We start from the raw sequence: 16,805 nt of genomic DNA on the forward strand, positions 1-16,805 counted from the left end.
ACAAGTTGCCACCTCACCACAAGGCCAACACAGATTGACAGACAACATTCACACTGGGGCCAATTTAGTGTTGCCAATAAATAAGGAGATATATATATATATATATATATATATATATATATATATATATATATATATATATATATATATATATATATATATATGCAGTGGGGCAAAAAAGTATTTAGTCAGCCAGCGATTGTGCAAGTTCTCCCACTTCAAATGATGACAGAGGTCTGTCATTTTCATCATAGGTACACTTCAACTGTGAGAGACAGAATGTGAAAAAAAATCCAGGAATTTACATTGTAGGAATTTTAAAGAATTTATTTGTAAATTATGGTGGAAAATAAGTATTTGGTCAACCATTCAAAGCTCTCACTGATGGAAGGATGTTTTGACCCAAAATCTCACGATACATGGCCCCATTCATTCTTTCCTTAACACGGATCAATCGTCCTGTCCCCTTAAAAGAAAAACAGCCCCAAAGCATGATGTTTCCACCCCCATGCTTCACAGTAGGTATGGTGTTCTTGGGATGCAACTCAGTATTCTTCTTCCTCCAAACACGAGTTGAGTTTATACCAAAATGGATACATGGATGATACAGCAGAGGATTGGGAGAATGTCATGTGGTCAGATGAAACCAAAATAGAACTTTTTGGTATAAACTAGACTCACCCTCACCCCCACACTTGTGACGTCATCGTCTGCGACTTCCGGTAAAGGCAAAGCTTTTTTAACAGCACCAAAAGTTGTGAACTTTATCGTCGATGTTCTCTACTAAATCATTTCAGCAAAAATATGGCAATATCGCGAAATGATCAAGTATGACACATGGAATGGACCTGCTATCCCCGTTTGAATAAGAAAATCTCATTTCAGTAGGCCTTTAAACAAACAGGTTACTCATCAGTTACTCAGTACTTGAATAGTTTTTTCCCAACATACTTTTTACTTTTACTCAAGTAAATATTTCGGTGACTACTCCTTTCTTTTACTTGAGTAATACATCTCTAAAGTAACAGTACTCTTACTTGAGTGCAATTTCTGGCTACTCTACCCACCTCTGCCTTTGTCCACTCCAAGCACGAGCGGCAAACATGTTTTCAGTGCAGCCATCGTGTTATCTGTGTGGATTAGCTCCCCCTTGCAGCCATCGTGCATCGACTAGTCAGGTCTGCTCCAGAGCCGAGGCTCAGTCGGGATCCGCAGAGCTTTCCTCAGACTGGCTCGCTTTCATTTCTGGATATTTCCCCCCCTTCTCGTCCCTCTAACGCCTCATTGTCGGACTCTGCAGGTCTAGTCGGTCGTCATGGGCAAAAACGAGGAAGAGGAGATCATTCGAATCGCTAAGAAAATGGACAAAATGGCGCAGAAGAAAAACGGGGTAATGTGATGATGAGAATGAATGCTGGCGGTCAGGGAGTCAAGTGAACATTAGCCGCACACCGTCCTCTAAATGCTCGTCTGTCGTCATCTTTTATTGGCTTTTAGAGCATTTCCCTCCACGTGTTGTGCTGCTGCTGTCTTTTAACAAGTTTCCCCGGGGGCTAACTTACCTGTTGTTCTGGCCGCCCGGCTAGCTAGCAAACTGTTAGCTCCCGCGGGCTAGCTGTTAGCCGCTAGCAATAACATCATCTCTAAAACTGTCTTTTTCAACCACTTTTCCGCCGGATACGGTCTGGTGTGCCGGGGGAGATGATCTCATTTCACCTATTGGAGTTAAAAACTATTTTTTTGCAAACCAGTAATTATAGTCTGCAAATGATGTGTTGTTGTTGTCTAGAGCTCGGCAGAGTAACCGTGTAATAATCTTCCATACCAGTAGGTGGCAGCTTCGTAGTTGTTGGAAACAGTGGGAGGCAGCGTGCAGGTAAAAATATATCTAATGCTTCAACCAAAAATAAACAAAAAATGAGCGCCCCTAAGAAAACTGAACTGACTACAACGTAAACAAAAACAGAATGCTGGACGACAGTAAAGACTTAAAATGGAGCAAAGACGACATCCACAATATACAAACCGCGTTCCCATATGAGTTGGGAAATTGTGTTAGATGGAAATATAAATGGAATACAATGACCCATACTCAATTGAATGCACTACAAAGACAAGATATTTGATCTTCAAACTCATAAACTTTATTTTTTTTTTGCAAATAATAATTAACTTAGAATTTCATTGGCTGTAACATGTGCCAAAGTAGTTGGGAAAGGGCATGTTCACCACTGTGTTACACCACCTTTTCTTTTAACAACACTCAATAAACATTTGGGAACTGAGGAAACTAATCGTTGAAGCTTTGATAGTGGAATTCTTTCCCATTCCTGTTTTATGTAGAGCTTCAGTCATTCAACAGTCCGGGGTCTCCGCTGTCATATTTTACGCTTCATAATGCGCCACACATTTTCGATGGGAGACAGGTAGGCCAGGAAAGTACCCGCACTCTTTTACTACAGAGCCACGCTGTTGTAACATGTGGCTTGGTATGTCTTGCTGAAATAAGTAGGGGCGTCCATGATAACGTTGCTTGGATGACAACATATCTTGCTCCAAAACTTTTATGGACCTTTCAGCATTAATGGTGCCTTCACAGATGTGTAAGTTACCCATGCCTTTGGGCACTAATAAACCCCCATCCCATCACAGATGCTGGCTTTTGAACTTCGCGCCAATAACAAATCGGATGGTTATTTTCCTCTTTGTTCCGGAGGACACCACGTCCACCGTTTCCTAATATAATTTGAAATGTGAACTCGTCAGACCACAGGACACCTTTCAACTTTGCATCAGTCAATCTTAGATGAGCTCGGGCCCAGCGTAGCCAGCGGCATTTCTGGGTGTTGTTGATAAATGGCTTTGGCTTTGTATAGCAGAGTTTTAACTTGCACTTACAGATAAAGCGGCCAACTGTAGTTACTGAAAAGGAGGATAAAAACAACTGAAATATTCTTGATTGCTAAAACAAACCTAGATGCGGGAAATATCGCTCAAAGAAAGACATGAAACTGCTACAGGAAAATACATAAAAAAGAGAAAAAGCCATCAAAATAGGAGCGCAAGACAAGAACTAAAACACTACACAAACGAAAACAGCAAAAAAGTCCAAATAAGTCAGGGTGTGGTATGACAGGTGGTGACAGTGCACCTACTTTCAGACAAGAGCTATAGTGATCAGAATCAGAAATACTTTATTAATCCCCGAAGGGAAATTAAAATTTTCAGCACAATCCCATTCAAGAACAGACAAACATTACAGGGAGACAGAACAGGATCGCTGACGGGTCTGTCAACTTCCGGCGCCCCTTACAAAGAAGGTGAGATGCAGGTTAACAATGGGGGAGGGTGGGGAAGGACGTTGTAAGCCTGAGCCCCTGAAGAGGGGGTACAGACTGAGGACAAGGGAAAAAAACAACTCATAGCCATAGCACACATGGCATGCTTTGTTATGGTTTAAAGTCATTGTCAACGACTTTTTACTGTTAACTGTGTTTCTTTTTTAATGATTTCTGCTAGTGGTGTGCCTCCGGATTTTTTCCGCGCAAAAAATGTGCCTTGGCTCAAAAAAGGTTGAAAAACACTGCTCTAAAATGTAAACATAGCATGAAGTAACCAGCCTGATCACCCCATTCCCACAAGTCTATGCCCATTCCCACTATTATTTAACTGAATGGCAGGAAGTAAGTGTCCCCAAATTATAGTCCACATGGCGGGTTTTAATGCCGTGATCATATCCCTCTTTAGTCTGGGGCTTTGGACCTGCTAAAGGAGCTGCGCAGCATCCCCATGACTCTGGAGCTGCTTCAGGTACATGGGGGAAAAAAAAAAGTCACACTTCATATTTCAATCAAACTGCCAGTGATGTTTAATGCTGATCGTGTATGTCCGCAGTCCACCAGAATTGGGATGTCTGTCAACGCCATCCGCAAGCAGAGCACAGATGAGGAGGTGACGTCACTAGCCAAGTCTTTGATCAAGTCATGGAAGAAGCTTTTGGGTAAGTAAAAACTCTTTAAATCAATGCATTCTTAAATGTTCTAGCTGGGAAATGACTACAAAGAAAACATTGTGTTGACATTTTTTTAATTCTAATTGGAATAAAGTTCACTTTCTGTTAATGCCACATCCACACAACACATTTTGTACACATTAGGTTTTTGATGCAGTACCGCCTGAGGGATCAAAGGGCCATTTTATATATATATATATATATATATATATATATATATATATATATATATATATATATATATATATATATATATACAATATATATATATATGTGTGTGTATGTATGTGTGTATTTTTTTATTTTATTCTGAAGTAACTCCCCTGAAGGAATAAATAAAGTACTGTATATATAAACCTATATATATATATACAGGTTTATTTGAAATAGGGACAGAAACAGAGGTATCTGAAACAGTTACTCAATGTATGCATCATAGTGTTTGTAGCCAAAGCTCATTTACAACACTTGTCCACAACAACAACACAGATCTAGCATCATTAAAATAGGAAAATAAAAAGAATGAGGCAAAGAGGAGTCGATAATAATAATAACGCTGACAAAGTGCAAACTAGATAAGAACCAAGTAGTAAAAATGAGTAAAAACTAAACATGGGAACACGATTGTTGCTCAACTAGCCACAATTTTGTTTGTTTTTTGAAAGTGACAAGTGCAGGTATACTTTTCAAAGTGTCAGGTAGAGAGTTCCATAGTTGTGCTCCTTTTATTGAAAAGGCAGTCTAGGCAAAAATATGCTTTACGGAATGGAACACCACAGTTGCCTTTTGATGTTGCCCAGGTGGTATATCTGGTACCACTTTGCAGTCTTGTAATTGCCTTGCAGAGCAATTAGGGAGCAGAGTTATCCAAGCATTTAAAAATCAGTTTGACTGTGTGTAACAGAAGGAAGTTGGTAAAACTTTAAATTTTGTATTTGGTTGAAATTTGGCAATGATGATATGGTATACTCTTCTTGTCTAGAACTTTCAAGACACGCAATGGTCTTGATTGATGACTGGTGTGCCTGGGACCATGTAGTTAAGCCATAAGATATGTTTGAAAAAAATCATTGAATTCATAAAAATAAAAGCACAGCTGAGAGTTAAGCAGTTTCTTATAATCCTAAAACAGCCTAGGGTTGCTTTTTGGGTTTTACACATTTTCTTAATGTGACTTTTAAAATTCAGATGATAGTCTATGATTATGCCCAAAATATTTTACTTCAGGTACTTGTTCAATTAGCTCCTCATTAATTTTTATATTCAGAAGGTGCAGTAGCATGACAGCCTAAGGCCTTCTTTACACTAAGCCGGCCAGATAAGGTTATCCAGGGTAAATCCCACCTAACCTTATCTGTGTCCACACACAACAATCCCACCGTTTAAGACCCCCTGCGTCCGCCAACGTAACACGACCTAATATGTATGCGCGAAAATGCGCACGTCATAATTGCTTTGTGTGCAAGTTGTTAAATGTAACTTATCTGAACAATATCCATGTTTGTGGTATTTCAATTAACTGTGGGGAGGAAGGAGCTGAGCCGGAAGGCAAAGCTCTCAATTTACCGGTCGATCTACGTTCCCATCCTCACCTATGGTCATGAGCTTTGGGTCATGACCGAAAGGATAAGATCACGGGTACAAGCGGCCCAAATGAGTTTCCTCCGCCGGGGGGCGGGGCTCTCCCTTAGAGATAGGGTGAGAAGCTCTGCCATCCGGGAGGAACTCAAAGTAAAGCCGCTGCTTCTCCACATCGAGAGGAGCCAGATGAGGTGGTTCGGGCATCTGGTCAGGATGCCACCCGAACGCCTCCCTAGGGAGGTGTTTAGGGCACGTCCAGTCGGCAGGAGGCCACGGGGAAGACCCATGACACGTTGGGAAGACTATGTCTCCCGGCTGGCCTGGGAACGCCTCGGGATCCCCGGGAAGAGCTACACACAAGTGGCTGGGGAGAGGGAAGTCTGGGCTTCCCTGCTTAGGCTGCTGCCCCCGCGACCCGACCTCGGATAAGCGGAAGATGATGGATGGATGGATGGATGGATGGATGGAATCCAGTGTGCTGTGGGGCCCTGTAGTAGTGAATTACACCTGAGCCATCATAAATTAATCAAATCTTTAACAAACACGTGAAAGTACACATAATGACAAAGAACATTTTACAACAATCAATCTCGGGGTCTTGATATCTGGTCAAGACACTCCTCACTCTTTTGCCTTCACCTTCTTTGTCCATTCGTTTTCGGTGATTGTTTATATACTCTGGACCTAGACGTTGAGTCCGCGACATACATGGCGGACTTTAACTGATACGGTCTGCTTTGCCAGTCCAAGTGCATTCGCCGTTTTCCGTAGCTTCCCTCGATGCCAGGTAATACCAAAACACACGCTACTTTTTTTATCACTTCCATGGGAGCCCGCATTCTCGTTGTCTCTCCTTCAATAAATGGACAAAGTTTTTCGGTATGTAGAATCACAGCTGACTTCAACATTCAAAAGTTCTCTTACAGTCAGAGAAGTGTTGTATCCGAAGTAGCTGCAACCATTTTCTCTTAAAGTATTCATGTGTGATTTCCACAAGCGTCTGTACATGTGGAAGAATGAGAAACACGGGCATGTCTGGATGACTTGCTTCCATCTTTCCAGGGGTTAGCCCCGGTTGTTATGAAGCTGGCTGTGGCGCGTTTTTTCTGACGTCACTTCCTCTACGAACTCAGTTTGTGAACTCTTTTTTTCTAACCTATGTTGGAACATCTCTGCGTGGATTTTGCATGTTCTTCTCTGTGCTTGTGTGTTTTCCTTGAGTACTGAGGCGTCCTCCGCATCCCAAAAATATGCATGTTGCGTTAGCTGTGGGCTGTGGCCCCAAGGACTTTCCAGGCACAACATCCCTAATTTTTTTCTGGGTGTCGGAAATACATTTTGCCAGACAGAACAAAGTTTTAATGTGAAACCAACCAAAACTAATTTTAAGGAGGCACGTAAATAAAAGTTAATAATTAGGGTTGGCATGGCGTGGTGGGTCGAGTGGCCGTGCCAGAAACCTGAGGGGTTGCAGGTTTGCTCCCCGCCTATTGACATCCAAATCTCTGCCGTTGTGTCCTTGGGCAGGACACTTCACCCTTGCCCCCGGTGCCGCTCACACTGGTGAATGAATGATGAATGAATGGTAGGTGGTGGTCAGAGGGGCTGTAGGCGCAAACTGGCAGCCTCGCTTCCGTCAGTCTACCCCAGGGCAGCTGTGGCTACAGATGTAGCTTACCACCACCAGGTGTGAATGAATGATGGGTTCCCACTTCTCTGTGAGCGCTTTTGAGTATCTAATTATAGAAAAGCGCGATATAAATCTAATCCATTATTGTTATTATTATAAAACCGTCCAGTAACAGCCCATCCTGAAGAGATGGTCAGAGAGTGACTTGAAGATGGTCTGTAAAACATCATCTATGCAACATTTTGACCAAAGAACCACCATTACATGTTATGTAGATCACAATGATATGTTTTAAATGTAGGATAAACACAATATAACCCCTTTAAGGGGATGGTGTATTACTAGTGGGAAAATTGCAAAGTGGGAAAAGCTAAATATCGACACAACAGTTACAAGTAATTTATTAGCAGTTGGTTATAAGTTCTGTCAGTTTTGATAATTTTTCCATTAATCACCCATCTCTATATTAGTGGTTATTTAACTGTGTACACATTGTTATTGTTTGATGTCCAATATTAAGCCTATCTATTTCAATTATTTGACTTTTTTATTTTACAAAAATGATAAAAGGCTTACAAGGACTATTGGGTGCATTAAAGTGGGCATATTATTATCTTTTTTTCTAATTTGAAAACACTTCCTTGTGGTCTACATAACATGTAATAGTGGTTCTTTGGTCAAAATGTTGCATAGATGATGTTGTACGCATTATCTTCAAGCCGCTTTCTGACGGTCGCTTCAAGATGCGCCTTTTTGTGGGCGCTCTTATTTATGTGGCTCACTTTTTGCAGAGTCTTTTCTCCGTAACCTTTGTTGTAGCGCTGTAGCGTGCAAGGACGGGAGTGGAAGAAGTGTCAAAAGATGGCGCTAACTGTTTTAATGACATTCATACTTTACTTCAATCAATAAAGGAGCAGCGTCTCCTCATCCGTGGCTCACTAGTGCAACAACAACAACGCCGGAAATGCGTCCCGTGAAGAACCGTCCGACCGGATCTCTCTAATCACTAAAGTTCCTTGGGTGAATAATGTAAACTCACAATACCGGTATGTTTTAATGCTTTCATGGTGAGTTTACTGACAGATATAAGTAAGAACTTTACACTACTTTATATTAGAAATGGCAACAGCGGAGGATGAATGTCACATAACAAGAATATAGACAAAAAGAAGAAGCCCTTTGACTACAGCACGGACTACATAGGCGGACGCGTGCAAATTTTCAGGACTTATGCAAATCCCAAATACAGATCAGCAGGTACCAGAAGGTAAGAAAAGTCGCTTTTGCATAATATTGCGAAATAAAACGCCAGATCATGTCTTACCTTATACACACATCATAATAATACTCGTATGTTGAAGCGCAGTGCAATCCATCAAGCGGTGTGGCTTCTTAGCTTCCCAACGTCGTACATTTTGATAGATTTCTGAGCACCATGTGTAATGTTCTATATTTTTAATGGAACACATACATTTTTTGTGTTGTTTACTTGAGTCCAACGTTCCCTCTAAGGTACACGCCTGCGCAATTGCACACTGCTCAAGGGTCCTCTGCGCACGGCAAATCTAGGCCGTGCACAGAATCGAATAAAAAGATATCCGCATAACAGTGTGCACGTCTGCCGTCGCTCACATGTACGCCACTGAATGCTCAAGGAGTTTTGGCGTTTGCTCACACCTATGAAAAATTGGAGGGAAAATTGCTTGAGTCATATTGCAGTTTACACGTATCTCTTATGTGTGACTGCCATCTGCTGGGCACACCTATCATTTCACCATGTACCAAACAAAATAGCTTTGAGGTGGGTAAGCACAACCAAAAATATTCCATACAATTGTCGCACAGGGTTATAAGGCGCATTGTCGAGTTTTGAGAAAAGAAAGGATTTTAAGTGGGCCTTATAGTCCTAAAAATACGGTAATTGTGGGGGAAAGAACTGAAGATACATGCTTTTTGTTGGTCTGCAGACGGGCCTGCAAGTGGAGACAAATCCTCAGACGAGAAGAGGAAAGAGCAAGGCGCTCCAGTTTCGCCCTCGCAGGGAAGCCCAGAACCAAAAGAAGAAAGGTAACAAGAAGAGTTTTGTTGTTGTTGGCATGTTAGTTTGTGTCTGTTATGTGTCTATGTTGTATTGATTTGCCAGCAGCTCCAGCAGTAATTCCAGCAGCAAGAGCGAGCACGCTGACGTCTCAGCCAACACGCTAATCAACACCTTCCCTCGTGCTCCCACCACCTCGGACTCTATAAGGATCAAGTGTAGAGAGTTGCTGGCCAATGCCCTTCAGACCGGAGGTATTATTTTGATCATGAATACTACAATTAGGGCTGCACGATTCATCGATTTTAAATCGTAATCCAATCATCATTCATGACACTGTTAAAATGAGAAAATCGTTAAATCGAATTTTTAAAAATTGTGTAGCTATATTTAGTAAGGAGAGGTATAAATTAAAAGTGAAAGGAGTGTGTCTTGCCTCGTGCATTTATCAGGTGTTCAAATACAAGCGGTCATAAAGGGGGAAGTATTCACCGCATGAGCACTCTGTCTTTTGTTTAGTTTTTTGAAAATTATTTATACTAAGTTCAATGTATGTATGTTCTAAAAAGAACTACATTTATAAAGATAATAATTTTGCTTTGAGTAAGATGCAATGTATCCAGGACAGTAGTTTTTGATCAAATAAAAGCTAAATTGGTTTTAGATAATCTCTCTCATTTTTATTCATTAGTTTCTTTAAAAAGTAGTGGGAAAATCTGGAAAAAATGTATGTGAAGTGATGGGAGATTTCCTTTTTAGGCCATATCACCCGGGCATTATTTAGTCTTTTTTTCCTGCTTATTTCATTACAAATAACATGATGTTAGCAATCCCACCGCTCTGTAGTCTTTTGTAGTTTTTTTCCCCCCACAAAATTTAATTTTTAGGCCATTTCACACAGGTATGATAGATATAGCCTTTTATTTTAGTTTATTTCATTATGAATAACATGATGGCCTTAGCAACCCCACTGCTCTATGGTCTTTAATCAAATAATCATAATTGTTGAAAAGTTTTAGAGAAGACTAAGTCTTGATTATATTTTTGGCCAAACCCGTTCAGCCCTTCATTATTAGTATTTTTACTATATTAAGAACTATTGTCAATATAACTTAAGTGAGTAGTTCTTCTCTTGATGTCTGTTTGCAGAGGATTATATCGCCATCGGTGCGGATTGTGATGAACTTGGCGCTCAAATTGAGGAATATATCCTTTTTCTGCTCATGTCAAGATATAATATTTATTTTGGTGAGTAGCCTGAAAGACATAGTTTTGTAGTCCTCAAGCAGGTCTTAAACTCCTTGACGAATGATTACGCATATTCCAAGAGTTTAAGAACACAGACATGAAGTACAAGAACCGCGTGCGGAGCCGAATTTCCAACCTGAAGGACATGAAGAATCCCAACTTGAGGAGGACGGTGCTGTGTGGGAGCGTCACCCCCGAGCAAATGGCCAAGATGACCGCCGAGGTATGTTTACTGACCACCAAAAGCATCTCATATAGTTTTTATCCTTACTTAACTGCAGGAATTACCAGACGGGGAGGTCATCATTTCTATAAATGCATTTTTACAAAAATAAATCAACTATGTTTTGTAGGCATGGGAATCTTACAACAATTTAGGATTTTATTTGATTCCAATTTTGGGAGGGCCGATTCAATTCAGATTAGATTTTCAATTCAAACTAGTTCTCGTAATAATGTATGTTATTTTGTAAACAATTATGATAAAACCTTTACAATACAGGTTACAAAAGCTCATCTTGGCCGCTGACGTATGATGTTTATGCAGAGATGCACTAAAAATATTTTTAAATATTGATTCTTTAAAAAAAAAGAATACTGAGATTTTTGAAAATTCTTGATTTAGAATTTGAATAAAACAAAATGTTAATTCCAATGTGAATAAATTGTTTTAGTCATCCCTAATATTTTGATAAGGGTGAAAGGGTACGCCATAACCACTAAAGGTGGGGGAAATAATCGATTTTAAATGCATTGCAATTTGGATATGAACGATTCTAAAATTAATGAATAAAAGTCAATAATAAATGTATTTATTGTGAATAAAGTAATGCAGACAGTTCTAAAATTTGGCTGCCTGCAGCAAGCCATCTCCCTGAGAGATCCAACCAGCTCATTGATCAACGGGCACTTATGTTCCAGTTTTGCACACATTTCTATTAATGTAATAGGAATTTCTTATTAAAAATGCTCTGTTTTTAAAAGTTCCAGGTGATAAACGTGTATTTAGTGAGACGAAAATAAATATAAAACTGTGTTAATATACTTAAATTAAAGATGCATCAATAATTGATAGTCGAATTGTAGGTCCTGAATCGTAATCGTAATCAAATCGTGACGTGGCTGAATATTCCCACCTCTAATAGCCACGGCTCAGTGCATATCTCAGTTTTAAAAGGGAACTACACTTTTTTGGAAATTTGCCTAATGTTCACAATTATTGCGAAATATGACATATTTTTTTTTGCATTCTAAATATTAAATCAATGTGATCAAAAGTTTGCTTACAATGGCGCCTTTGGGAGCCACGCAATTCTGCCAATGAAGCCCTTAAAAACATCCAAACACCTCCATTTAGGTTTTATATACATGATGTAAGTGTATATATAACGTAGCAAATGGCACATTTATAATAATATTTAATATTTACATATTTTGAATATTTTAATAATACAATTATTTTAAGAACACTTGGCGCATTAATTTCAAAAACGCATCAGGACTTTATGAGAGCCAACAAACATAATACAAATCCCTCACAGGCATTGTGCAACATTTGCTGTCATTAGGATGCCGACTGTTTGGCTGTTCATATATTCCTTTTTAGATAAAGAATGCCTCATAAACCTCACAAAGAAACACTTTTGTTGGAATACCTACTCAGAGGTCTTCTGTTCAGGTGAGATGCATGATTTATGATCTAGAAAAAACTTACAGGGAGCAAGGAAGCACGGACATGATCACGGCGCCGTTATATCGTTTGTCGGCTTTAGTGCTTATAATAATAATAATAATATCACTGATACTTGGTTAATAGTCAAGTCCATCCATCCATTTTCTACCGCTTATTCCCTTTTGGGGTGGCGGGGGGCGCTGGCGCCTATCTCAGCTACACTCGGGCGGAAGGCAGGGTACACCCTGGACAAGTCGCCACCTCATCGCAGGGCCAACACAGATACACAGACAACATTCACACTCACATTCACACAATAGGGACCATTTAGTGTTGCCAATCAACCTATCCCCAGGTGCATGTCTTTGGAAGTGGGAGGAAGCCGGAGTACCCGGAGGGAACCCACGCATTCACGGGGAGAACATGCAAACTCCACACAGAAAGATCCCGAGCCTGGGATTGAACCCAGGACTGCAGGACCTTCGTATTGTGAGGCAGACGCACTAACCCCTCTGCCACCGTGAAGCCCAGTATAAATTGAGTATTGTTGGCGGTTTTTGAATAGTTACTTATTGGATTTTATGGGCGGAATAGAGGAGCTCTCATTGGCTCCGCTGTAAGCAGACTTTTATTTACTTTTATTTACAAGTTAGAATGCATAACAAAAAAAAAATCCACCCGTCATGTCTTTCATAATGATTGTGAACGATAGGCAAAATTCCCCAAAAAGTGCAGTTCCCATTTAAGGCCGCGGTTTGGCTCAATTTTACAAAACGTTAAACTGCTTTGCTTTGCTCTAAAGGCAGTCTGTGTTTTAGTAAAGGAATGATAGCATCAGTCATTGGAACCACCTGTGTTATCTTTTCGATTGTTCAAGATTAATCATTGCCACTTTTCTTCTTTCTGCAGGAAATGGCCAGTGACGAGCTGAAAGAAATGAGGAAAAATTTGACCAAAGAGGCCGTCCGGGACCACCAAATGGCCACCACGGGTGGCACCCAGACAGATCTGTTCACCTGTGGCAAGTGCAAGGGAAAGTGCTGCACCTACACACAGGTACATCCTTTGGACTCATTTCATTGGTCTAACTGAGGTTGTCACCATAGCAGAATTTCATTAGTCAACACAGATACCTGTGAATTTACCCGATTCTTGATCTTTATTCAATATCAGGTTAGAAACGAAAAATAACTGAATCTGGTACTTTTAAATTTGCTACTTTATTGAAAAATGTCAAGTATTTAAGATCACTGTGCTTCAACATGTTTTTGCACAGAACTTAAATTGCAGTATCAGCTGCCAAGAGGTTACTATACATTTATGTAGTGAAGTGAAGTGAATTATATTTATATAGCGCTTTTCTCTAGTGACTCAAAGCACTTTTACATAAAGAAACCCAATAATCTAAGTTACATTTAAACCAGCGTGGGTGGCACTGGGAGCAGGTGGGTAAAGTGTCTTGCCCAAGGACACAACGGCAGTGACTAGGATGGCGGAAGCTGGGATCGAACCTGGAACCCTCAAGTTGCTGGCACGGCCGCTCTACCAACTGAGCTATACCGCCCCATACACTATAGTATGCATACAAAAGAACAGCAGTGTTCTATAACCTCCATAATATATGAAAACCAACAATGTTGTGCTTATAAATAACAATAGTGAACTATTTTACATTGTAAAAAGAACAGCAGTGGAGTGGAGGCTTCAAATACGGGAATAGGAAAAAATACATAGTGTTCTCAATGTTCTTTCGATATGGTGGTCATGTGACATCATCAAATATTTGTTTAAATTTGTTGTTAGTATCAACTAACTGTTGCCAAAAGACGGAAGAGTGTCTCTAACCTGCGGCTTAGCACTTACAGAAGTAGTAAAGGTTTTGTCGTAAAAGCCAATAAGTTTTCTGCACGCTGGCTGTGTTAATACACACTTCAGGAAAAGTCTGTTAGAAGATACCCCACTAGTAAACTGTAGGCAAGCAGTGGTACTTGGTATAATCTTAAATGAAATCCGCCTTTATTGACTGTTAATGTGTGTGTTTGTGGGAATGTGTTTGACTGTGTCGGTGTGTGCGCGCGCGACCATTCCTGTCCGGCGTCACAACAGTCAGGCTCGTCATGATGTAATAATGTCCAATCAGTGTTGTGCCTCTTCAAAATAGAACAAAGATAAAGAAAAAGTTGAACACGAGCAGAAACCAATACAGATTGAGAGCTAACATTTCAACATTAATGGCATGAATCAAAAATACAAGAAGTTACCAACGCAATAGATGGTAAACAGTGTGCAGCTGCAGTATTTATGGATTTAACCAAAGGATTTGACACAATCAATCATAATATCTTAATTAATGAATTAGAACAGTATGGAATCAGAGGGCTGCTATTGAATTGGATAAGAAGCTTCTTAACCAACAAAAAGCACTACAGCTGTCAATACTCAGACCAAAATAGTTCAATCTTTATATAAACAACATTTGTAAAGTTACAGAAGACTTAGTTAGTTTTATTACAGTCACTGGATAATTAGTTTGCATTAATAAAATGTTTTTCAAAAATGTTTTTTAAACAGCTTAACACAAAAAGCACATAAACACGCTTTTAATAAGAATATAGAAAATCACCTGGTGTCTTGCTTGATTTTGTATTTTGCAGGATTACAGAATTTGTATTGCTGCTGTAGGAGCACTTGCATTCAAAGGAGAGGCGCTACAATTCTATGTTTTACACAATAATATCACAAAATGTGGATTAAGATGATGGTTTGATCGTCAAAGAATTTTGGTATTGTAAAGTAATTTGTGACATTTCTACTTGAATAAATGCTTCTGATATTCTGTACATTACATGTTGTAAAGTTAATGTTATTCATATATCTGCATGAAAATGTTATATTAAAATGTAATACTTAGCCTGCTAACCATTATTTATTAATAAAGTTTATTTAGCCTGCTAACCATTCTGTAATTGCGTACTACCAATCAGAACAGGTTATAAAATAATGTACAATTTATTTGAATCTGCCAGAAAACCATTACTTAAGTAAAAATATCACAGATTACATTACAAAACATGATCGTAATGTAAGAGGATATTTTTAACCTGCTGTTGGACCAGATGTGACGCGTAGCACTATTATTGTAAAGCCAGAAGTGGGCAATAGGAATGAGAAGAGGTGTCTTGACATGTTATGACAAAAGTCTCCAATTAAAAAGGGACTCTAGACTTCCTGTCCACTGTCTGTTTTTCTGATGAGCTTTAATTCCATTTTACTAAAGCAATTACTGTAGCAATCTACATTTTATGTCGTCAATGCACTCAACTGTATTGTAAACACGGGTGTAAAGCTCCTCGTCTCTACAAGTGGCAAAGCGCTCCAGGCGTTCACTCCAATGATTTGTATTTGATTTTATTGTTAATTAAAGATTGATATAGGTACCGACCATTCTAAAAAAGGGCAATTTGCTATGGAAGTATTGGTATTTTGACAACCCTTGGTCTAACTAGGCATCGGAAAGGGTTTTTTCAGGGTTATATATTTTTTTTTGCAGGTCCAAACTCGCAGTGCTGATGAGCCCATGACCACGTTTGTCTTCTGCAATGAGTGCGGAAATCGGTGGAAGGTATGTTGCTTTTTGAATATTTTATGAATCCTTGCTTAGACTTTTACTAATTATTACTTGCGGTCTGAAACAGTTTCAACATCTACTGTATATTTAAGGATGCACTGTCCTTTTTGAAGAAAGGTGGCTCGTTAAAAAGGCTGCATTTGGTTATGTATTGTTCACCTTTCTTGTATTCTATATTGTATGATGTATTTAAATAAGCAAAGAATGTCAGGTTCCAGCCAGTATGTGTGTCGATTTCTTAATTTACATGTTTTAACATTTTGCTGTGTTAAGCATTTAGTCGACTCATTCACTTGCTTCTATCTTTCAGGCCACTGATTTTTATTGCATATGTTTTATGTGGATATTGTTGATTTGGCTTTTTTTCTTTGTGTGTGTCTTAGTTCTGCTGAGTCTGCAGGCATCTTCCTTGGCGCTTGGACAAGTAGCAAAAACTCTGGACCAGATTGGAGCTTTTTATCATGTGGTAGATAAGCATTGTGCACCAAACACAGTGTAAGGATGCCACTACAATTGGACTAAACACCTTGTTGATAGTTTGAGCTAATTGTAAAAGCCTTGACAAGCTCCAAGCCCCTTACTTTCTCATGCAATCTTATATTGTCAATAGTTGTTTCCCCTTTATTAGATGTATGCAATCAAGCTTGACTCATTCTTTTTATCAGCATTTTTATACGTAGTTTTAACACAGTGGACAGTGTTGTTCTGCTTTCCCTTCACAACAACACAATATTGTTTTATTTAATTTCCCAATAAAGTGTATTCAATTTGATTACAAAAACAAAAACCAGTGCAGTTGATGGACACAGGTAAAAGGCAAAGGCAAGAGAAAGCAGTGTTTCCTTATGGTGGCTTTCTTTGTCCACATGCAATACAGTATAATAGATAAAGGTGACCTATTATTACGGGTGTAACGGTACACAGAAATTTCGGTTCGGTACGTACCTCGGTGTAGAGGTCACGGTTCGTTTCATTTTCGGTACAGTAAGAAAGTTT

The 16,805-nt window shown here is 39.4% G+C and overlaps 1 protein-coding gene across 2 annotated transcripts; it reads left to right on the forward strand.

Annotated features, from left to right (window-relative positions):
• The first annotated feature begins 1,161 nt into the window (after window positions 1-1,161).
• tcea1 (transcription elongation factor A (SII), 1) lies at window positions 1,162-16,596 on the forward strand. Of its 2 annotated transcripts, none has more exons than XM_061921044.1 (10): window positions 1,162-1,390; window positions 3,748-3,810; window positions 3,895-4,000; window positions 9,191-9,290; window positions 9,367-9,515; window positions 10,411-10,467; window positions 10,578-10,732; window positions 13,091-13,237; window positions 15,732-15,803; window positions 16,193-16,596. In XM_061921044.1, exons 1-10 carry the CDS (start codon window positions 1,316-1,318, stop codon window positions 16,199-16,201), a joined length of 933 nt encoding a protein of 310 aa, XP_061777028.1. In that variant the 5' UTR covers window positions 1,162-1,315; the 3' UTR covers window positions 16,202-16,596. The 2 variants fall into 2 exon arrangements, with proteins under 2 accessions (XP_061777028.1, XP_061777029.1); XM_061921045.1 differs by having other exon boundaries at window positions 9,370-9,515.
• The last annotated feature ends 209 nt before the right edge of the window (window positions 16,597-16,805 follow it).

This window comes from Nerophis ophidion, linkage group LG14 (assembly GCF_033978795.1).
Source record: "Nerophis ophidion isolate RoL-2023_Sa linkage group LG14, RoL_Noph_v1.0, whole genome shotgun sequence".
Taxonomy (NCBI): Eukaryota; Metazoa; Chordata; class Actinopteri; order Syngnathiformes; family Syngnathidae; genus Nerophis; species Nerophis ophidion.